Source organism: Engystomops pustulosus, chromosome 2, assembly GCF_040894005.1.
Source record: "Engystomops pustulosus chromosome 2, aEngPut4.maternal, whole genome shotgun sequence".
Classification (NCBI taxonomy): Eukaryota; Metazoa; Chordata; class Amphibia; order Anura; family Leptodactylidae; genus Engystomops; species Engystomops pustulosus.
The window spans coordinates 170,384,675-170,404,646 of NC_092412.1; the positions used below are offsets into that span (position 1 = coordinate 170,384,675).

The 19,972-nt window shown below is 39.9% G+C and overlaps 1 protein-coding gene across 1 annotated transcript in view; it reads right to left on the minus strand.

Moving 5' to 3' along the window:
* MYO19 (myosin XIX) overlaps window positions 1–19,972 on the minus strand; it is a 521,756-nt gene that overhangs the window by 431,339 nt on the left and 70,445 nt on the right. Inside the window, exon 5 of the mRNA XM_072133499.1 lies at window positions 16,724–16,865. Coding sequence (XP_071989600.1) covers window positions 16,724–16,865 — 142 coding nt within the window. The remainder of the gene's footprint in view (window positions 1–16,723; window positions 16,866–19,972) is intronic.

Here is a 19,972-nt window from a genome sequence, read left to right on the forward strand (position 1 = left end):
AACACATAGACACACACACACATAGTTATAATACATAATACACACACACACATATATTAATACATATATACACACACACACATATATATAATACATATATACACACATATACATATAATACATATATACACACACACACTATATATAATACATATATACACACACATATATATAATACATATATACACACATACACTATATATAATACATATATACACACATACACATATATAATACATATATACACACATACACATATATATAATACATATATACACACATACACATATATATAATACATATATACACACATACACATATATATAATACATATATACACACATACACATATATATATAATACATATATACACACATACACATATATATAATACATATATACACACATACACATATATATATAATACATATATACACACATACACATATATATATAATACATATATACACACATACACATATATATATAATACATATATACACACATACACATATATATATAATACATATATACACACATACACATATATATATAATACATATATACACACATACACATATATATATAATACATATATACACACATACACATATATATATAATACATATATACACACATACACATATATATATAATACATATATACACACATACACATAATATATATAATACATATATACACACATACACATATATATATATAATATATACACACATACACATATATATATATAATACATATATACACACATACACATATATATATATAATACATATATACACACATACACATATATATATATAATACATATATACACACATACACATATATATAATACATATATACACACATACACTATATATAATACATATATACACACATACACATATATAATACATATATACACACATACACATATATATATATATATATATACACACAATACACATATATATATAATACATATATACACACATATATATATAATACATATATACACACACACATATATATATATAAATATATACACACACACATATATAATACATATATACACACACACATATATATAATACATATATACACACACACATATATATAATACATATATACACACACACATATATATAATACATATATACACACACACATATATATAATACATATATACACACACACATATATATAATACATATATACACACACACATATATATATATAATACATATATACACACACACATATATATATATAATACATATATACACACACACATATATATATAATACATATATACACACACACATATATATATATAATACATATATACACACACACATATATATATAATACATATATACACACACACATATATATATAATACATATATACACACACATATATATATACATATATACACACACACATATATATAATACATATATACACACACACATATATATAATACATATATACACACACATATATATAATACATATATACACACACATATATATAATACATATATACACACACATATATATAATACATATATACACACACACACACACATATATACACACACGTTTGTTTCAATGGGGGGGGGGGGGGTGTTGCAAGCTCTCATATGCCCGTGTCAGATAAAAATAAAAAAACTATGTCTTTGGAATTTGAGCAGGAAACAACAAGGTGCGTTTTCTGAAGGCGATTTTAGGCCATGTCCTCAAGAGTAACTGTAAAGTTTTATTTTCCACAAATCAAATGCTCTTGAAATGTAAAACCACTTATTACATGTTCACTGCACCTCCATTTGAGGGAAGCTGCCAGGCTGGTCACCGTATACATCCTACATGTGCACTGTGCAGTGTTCAGTGGGTTTACTTGGAAAACTAAATGGATTCAATGCTAAATTACTTTGAAAGAGAACACAAAGCATAGTGGGATCTGTGGGCAAGCAAATAGGCCTCAGCTTGAGGGCATAGACTGACAGACAATAGTCTCAGTCCACTTCACCTCATGTAAGAAAGATTTTTATCAAACACTTACAGAACAAAAAATGCCATAACTTTGGAAAGAAAAGGGCGTGTAGCACAAAATAGGTATCGTTCTTATCAAAGGGGGAATCATGTATAATAATTTGGTAAAATCACTATAACAGTTAATTTTTTAAATTTGTTTTTTGTACTTTTTATTATATTTTCTTATTACCGTATTTTTCGGACTATAAGACGCTTCTTACTATAGGACGCACCCCAGATTTAGGCTTCCAAAAAAAGGAAAAATACATTTTATACCAATTAAAATATCCCTGTTGGTCGCACTAAAGCACAGCGCACACAGACATACATTTACACACTCAGCCCTGCATCATCCATCCACATACATACACAGCTCACCTATACACACAGCTCACCTATACACACACACACACACACAGCTCACCTATACACACACACACAGCTCACCTATACACACACACACACAGCTCACCTATACACACACACAGCTCACCTATACACGCACACACAGCTCACCTATACACACACACACACAGCTCACCTATACACACACAGCTCACCTATACACACACAGCTCACCTATACACACACAGCTCACCTATACACACACAGCTCACCTATACACACACACACACAGCTCACCTATACACACACACACACAGCTCACCTGTACACACACACACAGCTCACCTATACACACACACACAGCTCACCTATACACACACACACAGCTCACCTACACACACACACAGCTCACCTATACACACACACAGCTCACCTATACACACACACACACACACACACACACACACACAGCTCACCTATACACACACACACACAGCACACCTATACACACACACAGAACCACACACACATATACATACACACACACTTCCCCCATTCCCCTTCTTCTTACCCTGTCCCAGTGAAGCATGACAGTATGAGACCTGCGGTGATGTAAGAATCATGTGATCAGTCACATGATTCTGACATCACCACAGGTCCTGTACCAGTAGGACATCGGGGAGAGGTAAGAGTAGTACGGAGCCTCTCCTCTCTGGCAGATCGGGTGCAGCTCTATATCAGAGCATCACCCGATCTGCCTTACAGGGGTCAGGAGGGTCTGGCAGCGCTGGATCCTCCTGACTTCCGGACTATAAGACGCAGAGACTTTTTAGCAAGATTTTTTCTTGCTAAAAAGTGCGTCTTATAGTCCAGAAAATACGGTACATTTACAGGCTTTATCATTGTACTGCAGGCAGCTCTGGGGTTCTCATCCAGACCCCGGGGCTGCGATAGGGACGATATTCGCCCCCCCCCCCAAACTGTTGACAGCACTGTAAGATGAAAATGTACTTCCAGGTGCGCCAGGGGTTGTTAAGGGATTAGCAGCACTTAAAGCAGACCTACCATTTAATTTGATGCATTATGAACCAAACAGACCTTAAGAATGCTGTAGCTACACTGCAGAATCATGTCTTGGTAAATACCTGAGCTGAGTGGTTTTGCTAATAAAACAATTAAAATGATAATGAAGCGGTCTAGCTTCTGTGGCTGGCTCAGCAGAATAATCAATTGCTGAACCATCCCCAAGCTGCTGTGTATGAGGGATCCAGCTCCGGTTGTTTAGTCATGTCTTGACTAAGTTCCATGTATATTGTGCTTATGTAAGCCAGACAGCCTTACCCAGCTTTCCCAAGATCCTGAATGTTATCTTTCTTTTTTTTCAGCAAAACCACTCAATTCAGGGATTAACCAAGATATCATCCTGCATCAGTGTAGCTACAGCATTCTCGAGGTATGTTTGGTTCATAATGCATCAAATCAAGTGGTAGATTTCCTTTAAAAATAAATAAAGGTTTTATTGTATTTAGCTATGTTTAATACAATATACTATTCGCTCCATCAGTCCCCCCAAAATAACATTTTAAATTTGAAGTCACCATTAAGACCCTCAGTAATAAAAGTCCTCAATGTGAAAATCTGCTGACTTTCCATCTCACTCATTTTTAAATTCTTCCCCCCTCCAATGTTTGGTTATTTTTTTCCGATTAATAGAATATAGTTAAATAATGGTCTCTTTCCATGATCTTTTATTAAATAATGTGCAGATAAAGAGTAATCTATTTTCACATTACTACAATATATACTCGAGTAGAAGCAGAGAAGCACAAAAAACCTAAATATGGCTTGTTCTCGAGTCAAGAAAAAGAATAAAAAGTGTACTCGCCTTCTAATGCCCCCTCTTCTATTCGTCGCGGCCCATGCATGGGCTTTATGTCTGCGCGAAGTCCGTCGCCGGCATCATAACGTCAGCCGCACACTGAAATTCTAATGTGTGCACCGGCATCGGCACACACTATGATGTCAGCGTGCGTCTGATGATATGGTGCCTGCGACGGACCTGGATCCTCTGGAAGAGACTTGAACATGCTGATTATAGTGTGTGGCCTAAGTTCCCTGTGGCAGATCATAAGCTTTCAAAAGAGTGGTACAGGGTCTGTGACATCTTTTAAGGCATGTAAAAATAGCCAATTGTAGTCTTCCAGAAATTGCTCAGCCCTCTATTTACCTGGCCCTCTCCATTGCTTAAGGACAAGGTCCTCACAACTGGGGGGAGGTTTGGGTGACCTAAGATTGCAGTTGGGCCTACCGTAGGGCGATTCATTAGGGTCAATGTGTCAGTGGGGTCTAACCGACGTACAGTTTGTAGTGGTAGCGTAGTGAAAGACTGCTCCAGCTGCACCCACGTTTTCATGGTAGAGGTATAGCACCAGTCCAGTGTGCAGCCAAAAAATAGTTTCTAAAATCCTCCCTTGTGGTTTTGGGTCTACTCAGTGTACAACGTTTAATTCTGGTAGGTTTGCCAGCCCAAACAAATTTGTGTTGAAGGGCATTTAGAGACTGAAAAAATGCCTTCGGTACCTCAATTGGGATGGCTTGGAAATGAAAGATCAGTCATGGCAAAAGGTTAATTTTAAGTATAGCACAGCGCCTGAAACCACAAGAAAATTAGCTTGGCCCAACTGGAGCAGTCCTCCCCTATGCCTTGGAAGAAAGTTTAAGGTCAGCTGAGTCAATATTTAATGCTTTGAGATGCCAATTTGAAATGAAAGGAAGTTTCCAATGTCGCTCTAGACTGTTCTGGTAGACAGACATTTAAGGCCTCTTATTTGGATCAATTCAAAATTGGATAACTGGGTAAAACATTGAATTTCCTGCATTAACTTAGGGAGGGATACCTGCAGGTTTTTCAAGAAAAAGATAAATCGGCGTAAGCTGCTATCTTATATGTGGAGCCTCTGTCATTAACCCCTGAAATATCATTATTGCTACGGATCCTGCGTAGCAAAGGTTCTAGGGAAAGCACGAACAGTAGAGGGCACCCCAGTCTAGTTCCATTCTGGATATCGAAATTGAGTGTGCCCCATTCACGTGAATAATCACAGAGGGGCAGGAATATTGAGGAGTAATCCAGCGGAACATTTTAGTATGAACGCCAAATTTAATGTAAAACCTAAACCATATATGGCTAACTAACCCAATCAAAGGCCTTTTCCGCATCACTTCACAAGAGCTTGAGTGGCTTTGGTGGAATTGTCTCTGGCTTCCCTGCCCAAAAGGAAACCCGCTTAGTCTGAGTGGATGGCACTAAGCAAAAGGGGGGTCAGTATCATCGCAATAACCTTTGCAAATAATTTAAGATTCTCATTCAAGAGGGATATTGGTCATCAATTCATGCATTGGGCTGTGTCTTTCCCGGGATTAGGTATCACAACAATGGTTGCTCGGAGTGCATCTCTGGGGGGTGCTGAGCCTGAAGCCACCGCATTAAATGTCCTGGTCCAATGAGGTTCAAGAAGCCCCGCAAACTTTTTATAGTATGGCAAGGAATAGCCTTTGGGTCCAAGGGCAATGCCAAACTGTGTTTCCTTATGTGCTTTCTGGAATTCTAAATCAGTAATGGGGGCCTCCAGTGCTTCTGCTTCCTCCCTAGTAAGTGTTGGTAGGTAATGTAAGATCCAACACTATGCCTGATTATCCAACACACTCTGATAATTGAATTTATGTATTTATATCTTTCTACTCGTATTTGCTAATGCATTTATCATAATTGGCTGGCACCCACCTTCCCCCAATATGTGGAACGATGATAACACATAACAGTTTATATTGGCTTAATTGCACATTTACCCTAGCACTACTAGCACCTTAGCACTACTCCACCCCCACCCACTCCTCTCCACCCTTCTTCCATCCTCCATCCACAGGCAGCAGTGATGTATTCCCTATAGAAGGGTTCCTCAACCTTTATTTATCTGGGGGCCAGTTAAGCATAACTCTTACCATGGTTCCTGAAAATTAAAATAGTGTGCCCTACAAATAGTCCCCATCTAACCCCAAACCATATAACCCGTATATACTCGAGTATAAGCCGACCCGAGTATAAGCCGAGACCCCTAATTTTACCACTAAAAACTGGAAAAACCTATTGACTCGAGTATAAGCCGAGGGTGTAGTATACAGCCAGCCAGCCCCCTGTAGTATACAGCCAGCCAGCCCCCTGTAGTATACAGCCAGCCTGCCCCAAGTAGCATACAGCCTGCCCCCATGTAGTATACAGCCTGCCCCAAAGTAGTATACAGCCTGCCCCAAGTAGTATACAGCCAGCCCCCAGTATGCCAAGCGAATAAAAAAAACAAACTTAATACTCACCCTCTGACGATACTCACCTTTGATGCTCGGCACGGCTCCCGGTCCTCGCGGCGGCTTCCGAACCTCGGCGGCGGCTCCCGGTCTCTTTGCTTACTTCGCTAGCTGCCAGTCGCGTCCATGCGATCTGCCGGCGGGCGCACACTATGATGCGGCAGTGTCGCCACCGATGACGTCATCAGCGGCGACAGCGCCGCATCATAGTTTGCGCCCGTCGGCAGATCGTATGGACGCGACTGCCGGCTAGCGAAGTAAGCAAAGAGACCGGGAGCCGCCAGTGAAGAAAGAAGAGAGGAGCGGAGCAGCTGCCGAGAATCGGGAGCTGCCGCCGAGGATCCGGACACCGGAGGGTGAGTATTAGAATTTTTTTTTTTAGTTGACTCGTGTATAAGCCGAGGTGAGGTTTTTCAGCACATTTTTTGTGCTGAAAATCTCGGCTTATACACGAGTATATACGGTAATGTGCCATTTCCTGAAGCCCCTGGTCTAAAATGCCCCCTTTCCTGCAGCTGCCCTTTTATTTGTAGCGCCCTTATAATGTCTTGATAAGAAGGGGACATTACAATATCCCTTTTTCTATAGCAACCCACACACACCTATAATGTCCCTTTGTCTTTGGGCTTTTTAAGGTGAGGAAAAAAATATACATACTATATATACATATGTGTTAACAGAGATACCTAATTTTACCACGAAAATAACTGGAAAAATTAACCTTGATTATAGGCCGAGGGTGGGAAATTCAGCTGCTACTCTTTAAATGAAATGTCCAGCAGTGGTGTCCCTTCACTAACAATATGTCCAGCAGTGGTGTCCCTTCACTAACAACATGTCCAGCAGTGGTGTCCCTTCACTAACAACATGTCCAGCAGTGGTGTCCCTTCACTAACAACATGTCCAGCAGTAGTGTCCCTTCACTAACAACATGTCCAGCAATGACCTCCCTTCGGTAACAACATGTCCATCAGTGATCTCCCCACCATTAATATAAAAATACGCAGCTGCCTCCCCGCCATTAAAAGTAATGTCTGCAGCAGAGCCCCCCCACCAGTGAAATGCCCCACAAGAAAATGTTCCCAGCAGCGCTCTCCCCCCTATGAAATGTCCCCCCTCATATGAAATGCCCAGAGCGGTCTATGCAGTGCACAGCCGCTAAGACGCAGTCATGTTGCTGCCTGATTACATCATCATAGCGGGTGCGTGCAGCAGGGAACACAGATGTGCCCCTGTCTGGATTGCAGGGAATCCGAGGACAGAAGAAGGCAGGGCCACGGGGTGAAGAGGAGTGCCAGAGATAAGTTCAGATTTCTTTTTATCCACCAAGTTGCATATATCTGTGCCCCAGTACTGGGTGTTCCACAGCCCAGTCTTGGGCTGCGGCCTGTTGGTTGAAGACCACTGGCCTATAGGGTCCCCTTCTATGCCTCTGATGTCTGCCTTATCTATGACATCCTTTAAATGCCAAAGGCCTAAACCTTCCCGTCCAGGAGGCGCACTTCAAGACTGGCCATATGCCTGACAATGATAAGCACTACCCCACCCACTACTAATGCTCCAAACCTCTAGGTAAAACTAAAAAACTAGGTATTCATTCTTAAACACAAAGACGCTCAGTGGACTGTTCTTGATATCGAGACAGATGAGGAGGCCAGATAACTCTTTTTCATCAACTGTAGTTACATTAATTTTTTTTTCAGGTTATTTTTACATTAAATATAACACGACTCATGCGAGAGTACAAAAACATGTTCAAATTGCACAAAAGTAAGGCAAACAGTGTAAGTTTAATACACAAATAGAAACCATGAAGGCTGCAAGATGTAAATCAGTAACAAAACATAAATACGTTAGACAGAGGACACCATAAACAGGTGGACACACAAAATGAAAAAAGGGCAGCGTGGGAGTCTATCACTATTTTCAGAAAGGAGGTCTAACGGCAGACCACACATCTCAAGAAACCATAGTGCTGTGGCAGTATACCATATATACTCGTGTATAAGCAGAGTTTTTCAGCACAAAAAATGTGCTGGAAAACCTCGCCTCGGCTTATACACGAGTCAATGATAAAAAAAAAAAAAATAATAATAATACTCACCCTCCGGTGTCCCCGATGTTCCTAGCGGCTCCCGATCCCTGTCGCGGCTCCCCGTGTCTTCTCTTCTGTCTTCTCTAGCCGGCAGAGTCGCGTTCATGCGATCTGCCGCCCGTTGCACACTGTGATGTGACGCTGTCGCCGCGGCTGACGTCATCAGCGGCGACAGCGCTGCATCACAGTGTGCGACGGCCGGCGCGATTTCCTGGAAAGAGAAGAGTGAAGAAGCCGCCGGGAGCCGCGATGGGGATCGGAAGCCGCCGGGAGCCGCGATGAACATCGGGACAACAGAGGGTGAGTATTAAGTTTATTTATTTATCTGTATACTAATAGGGGCTGCTGTATACTACTGAGGGCAGACTGTATACTGATGGGGGCAGGCTGTATACTACTTGGGATAAGCTGTATACTACTGGGGCAAGCTGTATACTACTGGGGGGCAGGCTGTGTACTACTGGGGGCAGGCTGTGTACTACTGGGGGCAGGCTGTGTACTACTGGGGGCAGGCTGTGTACTACTGGGGGCAGGCTGTGTACTACTGGGGGCAGGCTGTGTACTACTGGGGGCAGGCTGTGTACTACTGGGGGCAGGCTGTGTACTACTGGGGGCAAGCTGTATACTACTGGGGGCAAGCTGTATACTACTGAGGGCAAGCTGTATACTACTGAGGGCAAGCTGTATACTACTGGGGACATGCAGTATACTACATGGGGGCTGGTTGGCTGTATACTACATGGGGGCTGGCTGTATACTACATCCTCGGCTTATACTCGAGTCAATAGGTTTTCCCAGTTTTTGGTGGTAAAATTAGGGGTCTCGGCTTATATGTATAGGTCGTTTGCAATGGAAATCCCTATAACTTTTTTCCATAAACATAACAGTTGTAATACCAGTAATGTATAATACTATGCCTAAGTAATGTAGTATAGATCTAGTTTATAAAATAGATTTTTTTTGTGTTACATTCCGCACAGCTAGTATGTGCAGATATCTATACCTATAAATTCATCAATTTAGACACAAAGCTCACCTCTTTAAAAAGCATAATAACCCACTTTATGTGATATTGAGATGCACTGTAGAACTTTGCATCGAATTGCATGATTTTGTATGAAACACACTACAATGTATGAATTATATTACAGGTAAGTTTATCTTTGAGTTTGGTGAGATATGGACTTTTATATGGTGTTAACATTTCACTGATCCTACATTTACCCAGAAGACGACTAAACTTTACGGTTATACATGATGCATACATAAGGACTTTGTTGCGTTTCAATTTAAGAAATGAGATACAAAATATTGGGCCAATGGTACAGGACTTTGGAGCTCCCTATGCAGATCTATGTTGGAAATGTGGGGGTGGGATAGATGTTCCATATATGGTGGGAGTGCCCCGGGGCACGAGTTCTGTGGGAGGTGGTGTTTGCTCTTTACGACCGTCATACTACATTGTCGACTTTCTACCAACCTGATATTACTCTCCTATCCCCGTTTCCTGGTGTGTATAAGAAGCTAAAGCAAGGTCTCATGAGATACTTTGTTATGGCAGGAAGGAGAGTAATACAGAGGCTATGGCGGTCCGACTCTAGGATGTGGGGGGCTGAGATGGCTTACATTGAGAAAGTGGAGGAATTGATGGTTCTGGATGAGTTCAAACTGGATGCTTATATGCATTCCTCATGAACCTCTTTTAGGAGTTCTGGGTGATGGGGTGACAGGCTCATGTGTTGCAGGTTGCCTTAGAATGCTGTACCCTCCCCCTTCCCCCATGTTCAGTGTGTTGTCTTTGTGTATGTGTCCAGGTGGGAGGTCAGGCTGTATTATTTTTGGGATTTGTTCAATGGCTGCATACATATTTCATGTGAATTTTTTTGATGGGGGAGGTTACAACCCTCCTCTCCCGCTTTGCCCTCGCTGTTGGTGCTATGCGCATTGTTATATTTTTTGTTTATCTGTATACTCTGCATATGACTCTATTTTGTCTGTGTGTTTTACTTTGTATGAACTTAACATCTTCTCCACTAAATAACAATATGCAGGTGTATTATATCTTGGTTTGTGGGAGGCATTCCCACACTTTACTCTGGCCTATAATTAATAGAAATAAATTTAGCTGAATTCCTATAATGGGACGTTTGAAATACATGGCAATGATGTTTTCAATATGCTATTGTGTGCAATTATATAACTGTCATTTCTAATTTTATGTAAGGTCTCACCCGAAATCATTTATGCACGAACTGTGAATCCTTCTAGATTGAAAAGGTATAAAATACAGATACACAGAGGTCCAGGTAAGATCTCCGTGTATACAACATCATCTTAGTTGTGTCTATGTTATCGGCCGATGCATTTATTTAATTAATCAGTCTCTGCCTGATGATTGAACTACTCTAACAGTTTTGGAGGCCCCAGCGAGATCCTGAACCTTGGTCTGAACCTTGATGGAGCAGACCCACGGTCGAGGAACGCTGATCCTAGGAAATTGAGCCATTGACTCAATGCTTTCCTAGGCTGCTGGGTGCTTTTTTTTTATCAGTCCAGATGACAGGCTCCAGGCATCAACGGTAGATTGTAGTTAATTGTCATGTATGCTATTCTTACTGTTTTTTATATGGATTTTTTTGGAGGGGATTGATTTATTAATTTGTTGAATTTCCTTTGCATTGTGTTTTTTTTTGTCTTTTGTTATTCGATTGCTCCTTATTAATATACTCTATTGCACTATATTGCTGTGATATACTTGCAATTGAAATGGTTGCTTATTTGCACTATATAAACTATAGAAAGGCGTATAAAAGAAAGTGCCCGTGTTGTCTTTGATCTATACTTGAAAGCTTGAAGTGTTTTAGGTTTTTATGTAACTATAAGGCTCTTTGAGTGGTTTATGTGAATGTATGAGGGTTAACTAAATAAAACTGATTGTTATGAAGGAGTTCAACCAATTAGTTATATGCAGTCATTTGGATTGAAGGAAAAGATTAGGTGAGATCTGTAAAATACCCAGGAACGTTACCTGATTAAAATAAGTACAAGTACCAAAGTGTCCATTGTCTTGTAATGAGTGTTGTGAGAGAAGTGTTTGTCGTATGATGCCTTCAGTATTTTTTTTATTCTGTGAATAAATTGTTTATAAGTCCACATTTGTTGAAGAGTTCAGGTTATAGATTATGTTGTCCAGAGATAGTTTCCTTATTCCCAAGAAGGAAAAAGGGGAAGAAGAGAGGAAAGATGATTTTTTAATGTTTGGTAATTCTTCTGTCTAATGGTTATCAGAAATAAAGAAATGGACCATCTGTCTGGGAGTTTAGATCAGTAAGCCATGCAGTGAATGTGTTTACTATGGTAAAGATAACAATTAGAAATGTAAGTAAAAACTGTACTAGAGTATACAGGGGTGGTATCTCATAGGCATTCCGATGCAAATCCATGGGGAAAGTTAACTATTAGCTACGGTGTAACCTAAGAATGTCTTTAGAGAATGCCCTGAGATGGTTCCACAGTTTCATCGTATTTCAGCATTTTTAGTTTGGAAGATTTTAATATGTGCAAGATGAGAATTGTCTTCTGTAGACGGAAGGGCATCTATCACCAGGATGGGACTGTATGCAAATGAGCCTGAGGGGCTTCACTGCATTTGGATTTTTTTTTTCCCGCTTCCCAGTACACGGCATGGAATATCAAATACGCAGAAAATAAGCCGTCACACAGCTCTTTATGTGGAAAAATAAAAAAAGGTATAGATTTTTGAAGGTGGTGAGTGAAAAATGGAAGTGAAAAAACTAAAAAAAGGCCAAGTCGTTAAGGGGTTAAGTAACTCTGGTGAAAATTAAAATCAGGAACAAATCCTGTGATAATGTGAGAACGTTCCCATGAGTATGGGACAATTAACGGAATATTTCAGTACTTTTGTTGTTCTTGCAGAAGGATAGATTCGGGATTCCCAAGGATAAATTGCAAGTTACCAAAGTCAAAGTGGTGTTTTTCTATATCCCAGTAAACTAAATGCAATATAGCCGAATGTAGGAAAGTAGTTACCCAGATAACTGAAGACTTTTTGAGGCTATAGTAATGACTGTAGGAATTGTTTATCTGTATTATATATTAAGCAATAGAGGGATTTCATGATATGTAGCACCAGCCCCAGTTCTAGTGATTCCTGATTATTATTTGAATTTTTAGACATTTTGTCCTGAAGCAAAGGAGTTGCCAAAAAGTTTTAACGCACCTCCATTGAGGGAGCCAATGCTGCAATTGGATACAGCGGCCAGAGGCGCCCCCTCCTGGGGGAGCAGTTGGAGCCTGTGCACATTTATTAGAAGAAAATATCTGATGTAGTGTTAGACTATGTAATGGCAATTTATGTGCCTCAATCAGTGCAGAAACTATTGTCTATAGTGAAGTTTAGACAAATGACAATTGTCAGGTTTCACAACGTATGAAGTGACACTTCTTACCCCACCTAACAGAATAATCATGAGATGTATAAAATCTTCACCGAGCTATTTTAGTTAGTACAGATTATGAGGATCTCAGAGATTTTGAACTGATGAAAATTGAGACAAAAGAGTTTGAAAATGTTACTGAAGTGCCAATATTTTGTAGATGGATTTTGATACTACTCTGACGGAAGACCGTACACAAGACATACTGTGACTACTGTATATTTGAGGTGTTTTTAAACCAGGAGTTGCCCCCATCTCTTTGTACAAGAGGTGGAGCTGAAATCACTCACTGTGGCATGTATAATGGCTGAGGGACGGATGGTAAATATCTATACCAATTCCTGGTAGAATTATGGTAAGACACATGGCTATAGACTATGGAGGTGCAGAGATTTTGGGGGGTCCTTGGGTCAAACCTATCAAGAATGCAGAGACTGTGGTTCAATTACTTTGAGCCTTAGAATTACCTAAGTTGGTGGCCATATTTAAGGGCTATAACAAAGGACAAGAGGCAGAAGGGAAACGCAGGGCAGATGCTGTCAGTAAACAGGCCGCCCTGCTTCCCCTCGATGTGTTAGGGCTATACCGTCCACATAAAGAGTTGGATCTGGACCTTCTGGAATGATCTAGAATTGCTGGAGTGATCTCCTAGACAGGCAAAAAGAGAGGAAGGTCTGTATGCCATAGAATATGCCTTCCTAGAGTAACAAAACTAAAGATGTGTGACCTATGAAAATGGCTTATCCTAGCAGTATGTGACAGTAATTGTAAGTTTGGTTAGTCAAGGTTTAGTGACCCTAGGATTCAACAATGCTGCTGCTAAATTTTTTTCAAGGGGTTGTAGTGTCTGTGTATGCCAAAACACAGGAAAAGTTACTGTGCCGATTAGGAGCACTCTGAAGCCATTATATATGTACCAGAGACTGCAGATTGTCTGAATTCAGACTTCAAAGGCACACAAGTGACCTCTTGTTACGATGGTCAAAGGTCTAACCTAAAGGAAAATGCAGAAAAAAGAGGTAATGATGATGGCTCTTGATGAAGTTGTGTGTAGATATGAATTACCTGAGGTAATAGAAAATGGTGCTGGGACCTATTCCATTTAAGAAGTGTGAATTGAGAATATTCCAAGGTTGGAGCACAAAGCAGGATTTCCACACCATATTACCATATCATTCAGACAGTAGGCAGAAAGCCTAAAAGTAACCCTGAAGTTAAAGATCTAGAAAGCCATGGTAGAGACAGACAAGTCATGTACAGAATGCTTGCACATGACTTAACACAATAAGTTGACACCGCATGGTTAAACCATATTTTAGTCCCCTATGAAATATTTTTTTCCTGTGATTCCTGCGTTCCTGTGTGCCACCCCGTTCCTGTGTTCCAGTCCGTTCCTGTGTGCCAGTCCGTTCCTGTGGTCCTGCGTTCCTGTGTGCCAGTCCGTTCCTGTGGTCCTGCGTTCCTGTGTGGCAGTCCGTTCCTGTGGTCCTCCGTGCCAGCTCCTGCGATTCCTGACGCGAGTCCTGTGCGCCTTCCTATGCTATTCTCCTGCCGTCACTCCGGGTACAGACTGTCTCCTGTGTTGGCAGCCACCGCGGGCTAGTCGCACCTGTGGAACGACCTGGTGGTTACTCGCCACAGCAAGTCCATCCTGCTTTGCGGCGGGATCTGGTGAACACCAGGTTCCACTTAGGCTCCGGTCCCAGGTTGGCTAGTACCACCTCACGCGGTGGTCCAGAGAGTCCACAGACTCCCAGTCGTGACAAACTCACTGTATACATTACAGAGTTTGGGTCATCATTAAAAGACACAGGAGAAAGATGTCAGACCATTTGTACAAAGAATTCTAGAAGAACCCATTGGACGAATGAATGAATCATTTAATGGACTCAGTTAATGGATTTATTTAACAAGCTTGTTGAGAGGAAATTTAAGGACTTCTTAAGACAAACTAGCAGGGCCGGATTAAGGTTGGTGTCGGCCCCTGGGAGAAAAATCTGGTGGGGACCTCCATTGAATGTATTCCAGACAGGGAACAGCAATACCATTTACAGTACCCAGCAGTCGCTATATACAGCCCCAAGTAATTGCTATATACAGGCCCCCAGTAATCACTATATACAGCCCCCCAGCAATCACTATATACAGCCCACCAGCAACCACTATATACAGATGTACAGCCCCCAGTAATCACTATATACAACCCCCCAGCAATCACTATATACAGATGTACAGCCCCCAGTAATAACTATATACAGCCTCCTAGCAATCACTATATACAGCCTCCTAGCAATCACTATATACAGCTCCCTCAGCATTTGTTAAGGTAAACCTAGCTGATAGATCAAGTCCTGTCATTTCTACTTGCTTATTTTCCTAAAATATACTGTAATAGAAACAATGAACTCAAGATGGCAAGATCTTAGACCACACCTAACACTTCGAGGCGAAGGAATGAGAACGTAACGTCATTGTGTGAGAGCAGGGAAGTTCTCCAATCAAGAAGATGTCTGATATTGTTATGCTTTATACGCTCCTCCCTGTCTACCTCTTTTTCCTATTTTTCAATATAGACTGATAGAACAAATAAAGAGTCATCCCTTACAATATGCTTTATTGTTTGGAAATACATGGCCAACACACACTAAAAGAGGATATCTGAAATGCTACCCTAACACAATCACTATATACAGCCCCCCAGCAATCACCATATTCAGCTCCCAGTATTCACTTTATACATCCCCCTAAGCAATCACTATAACAGTCTCCTAGCAATAACTATATAGAGCTGTCCAGCAATAACTATATACAGCCCAAGTAATCACTATGTACAGATGTACAGGACCGAGGGCAAAGGCTGTTCTGCCATATAGTGAAGTCTATGAGGAACTACTTAGTGACACCTCAACATATAGACCCTTAAAGGACAATCTGACTGAGGTATTCCAACAAAAAATGACAAGAATTTTAGATGAAGGTCGTCTTAACCCAAAAACAAAAAGATTATCTGTGTGTTTCTTCCCCCACAACCCCGGTCTTCCACTCTTTGCCTAAGGTACACAAGGGAGGTTTTCCTCCTCCGCTCAGCCCAATAGTAGCAGGCATTGGTGGCATGAGTGAGAGACTGGGGAAATGGGTGGATCATTACTTGCAGCCACTTACTAAGGTTACCCCGACATTTTTACAGGATACAAAACATGTGTTTCGGATAATGGACACCTCCGTGTGGAAAGATGGTCACGAGTGGGCTACCTGTGATGTCACACTTTACTCTTCCATCCCCCACGCGAGAGGTCTCCATTGTCTGCAACAACATTTGAAAAAATATAGTACTTACAATCAAAATCTTATTGAATACATTGTGATTGTAGTGGAATTTTTGTTAAAACATCATTTTTTCTTATTTGATGGGCGTTTTTATCTTCAAGTGGAGGGGGCCCTATGGGGGCCAAGTTTTCCCCCTCCCTTGCCAACATTTACATGTCTCAATGGGAAGACACCTTCTTGTTTTCCTCCAATAATCCATACCAGGAGTCGATAGTATGGCTTGGTCGTTATATCGATGACCTGGAATGAATCCGGAAACTTTTGTTACATCATACTTAGAATAAGAACGACATGAACCTAAAGTTCACTTTTTTTTGGGGGGAGGGGGGGGGGCTTGCATCAATTTTCTTGATATGTGTTTAGAAGGGAAAGATGGGGCGATCATAGCCAGCCCCTACAGAAAAGATTCTGCAGGCAACTCAATCTTGCTAGCTTCTTCATGTCACCCATTACATGTGATAAAAAAAAACATTCTTAGGAACTGTACAGAGGGCACCACATTTCATGGGGAAAAAGAAATCCTAATAGATAGGCTTGCAAAGAGAAACTACAATTCCTCAGATTTGATAGCTGCAGAAAGTAAAATATTAAAAGTTCAACAACAGGAACTCTTAAAAGATAAACGAGTACCAGCATCTAAGCCTAAGCAAACAGGGGTCACAACATCAGTTTTTTCCACTTGCTTCAGCAAACAATTTTCAAAGATTAAACAAATCATTAACAAGTATTTTCCATTACTTTTGCAAGATGAAACTTTGGTCCCAATAGTAGAGTCGGGCGTTAAATGTGTGGCCAAGAGGGCTAAAACAGTGGGTTCAGTCCTGTCTCCTAGCTTGTATAATAGTACCCCCAGAACTACTTCTGTTCCCAATTGGTTACGCTTTCCGGGGTGTTTCTGGTGCGGTCATAAGGTGTGCAAAGCGAGCACTTACATAGTAGTTCAGTGTAAATTTCAGTCATTCATTACAGGCAAAACCTATGACATCAAAAGTTACATCAATTGTAACTCAGAAAATGTAGTGTAGATACACTACATTTTCTGAGTTACAATTGATCTAGCTGGATGTACACTATGCCAAAAGCAATATGTGGACCACACAACAAGAGCTCTAAAAGTAAGAATACGTAGACATCTATCAGATATTGACAGTGAGAATATTAATATTTCAACACTTTCTAGACATTTTCAAGAAAAACATAACAAACAAACAAAAGGATTTTTTTGGTGTGGCATCGGGTCTTTAATAATAAAAGAGGAGGGGAATTATTAAACAGGGACACCTTCTGGATGTTCGTATTGAACAGCCAACATCCAGAGGGCTTAAATAAGAGGTTGGATTTAATCTCGACTTATTAATACCTCTAATATACAAACACCAGTAAAATGCATAATCCCACATTCACTCATTCTTGGCCGATGTTCTACATACTTGGCCTTTCCATTTTAGCATGCAATAAAGTGTATTTTTCAGCACTCAGGATATTCTTCATGTGGACAGTATTTAGTATTTTTTTGTAAAATATTAATATCATCAAAATTACTTTAGCATAGGGTGAGACCATATGATTACACGTCTATGATATTGTGTTATTCTTAAAAATATTCATGTAGGATAAACATTCATTCAAGATGAACAAATATAAATTCATGATAGTATTATGTATTATTGTATGTATTATTATTGTATCAGTAGTAGAATGTAGGTTTATGTATAATATATAGATATGCTTTATAATGGGAATCGTAGACATAATGAATGAGATAGTTGGGGATATTCCATTGTACTCTAAAGACAGATGGTATATGGTCAGTTGCCTTTGGTAAAAATGCAAATTCCTTTATTGTTCTGAACTATTGTCATTTATCTTGGCTTGTCATGGTACATTATGGTCTCAGAGTTCCCATGGAGTACTGGTATCTGCTAGACGAGACAACCTTTATACTAGCACATCTATATGTTAATAGCATATGTATATATATATAAGTTAATGAGTTTAAGTTTACATATTTATGAACTAGAATGAGATCATCTATGGTCCTCAGATGGTATACGGACTAACATGAACCAATAGGAGATTGGGATTATTAATTTGGGAAATGTTAGTTTGTGTATAAAGAGTTATACTAGTGACTAAGGGGGAGACTGTGTGTGAGAGAGAGAGGGTGATAGGAGAGAGACATCATTGGACATCACCATCAGTCTTTTGTCTCTTTGTCTCCACTCAGCACAAAGACTCTTCACTCTCAAGCTTTGCTCCACACCATGTTTTTTTTTAAATTTCATCTTTATTTTACTTTTTGTAACTTTATTGTTATTTATACTTTTCATCTGAATTGTATATTGTTACTTTATTTTTATTGAAGTCTATTAAATGCTTTTTACTTTACATCTGGAACAAAGGATCGCTCTGATTTTTTGAAACATTGCTCATCATCGTGGTTCCCAATTCTCAAATTAGGAATTGCAAGAAATATCTATTTATATTGAAATTTAACATTTTTCTGTAAGGCGAGTCTATTTAATTATTATATAGTGTCTAACTCTTTTCCTTTCGCTCAATAATATAGCCCACTGATAATTAATGACTTTTTTTCTTTTATTTAATATTATAGGCATATTGATAATCGAGATATTGAGGACATCCGAATGCCATATAAACACTCACCTGCATTGTGGAATTTTGAAACTTTTCCGTGTCTCCTAGGGTTTTCTTTTTTGACCAATAACATATTATTTCATTCCATATTTGAAAATAATGAAATAATGGAGTATTGGGTAGACTCATTCAATTTAGTTAAAAAAACTAGGGTATTACTGGTTCCGTAATAGGTTCTGGATACCACAAATGTTTGGCTAAACCGCCCTAGGCTTTTAGTTCCATAAGCTTTAATTGGATTTTATTTTATGCCATCAATTTTATATATTTACCTTGTAAAATATGTGTATTCTTTGTATTTCTGTATATCCGGGTAAGAGGGGGGGGGGGGTTTCTTATCACATGACATGACATAGATCATGTGACTTCTCGGATCCCGAAAGCCTGTTTTTCCTCGTGGTTTACCCGCGGGGTATTACGGCGACTTCCTCCTTGGTTTCCGGTGGATACTTGAACACCTCCCTCTTACTCGGACAGCCTCATCATTGTGCAAGTTATTGTATATATGTTTAGCGTGTGTGTATATCACAATAGGATCATGACTAAGACGCTGCTGCGTCGAAACGAGTAGATCATTTGTTTTGTCCATTCTTTTTATGTGTGTTGAAAATAAATTAGAGTTATAACGGAATTAACGTGTGGACGTATCGAAAGTGCTGCCAAACCGTGCTTTTAACCCATAGTGAAGT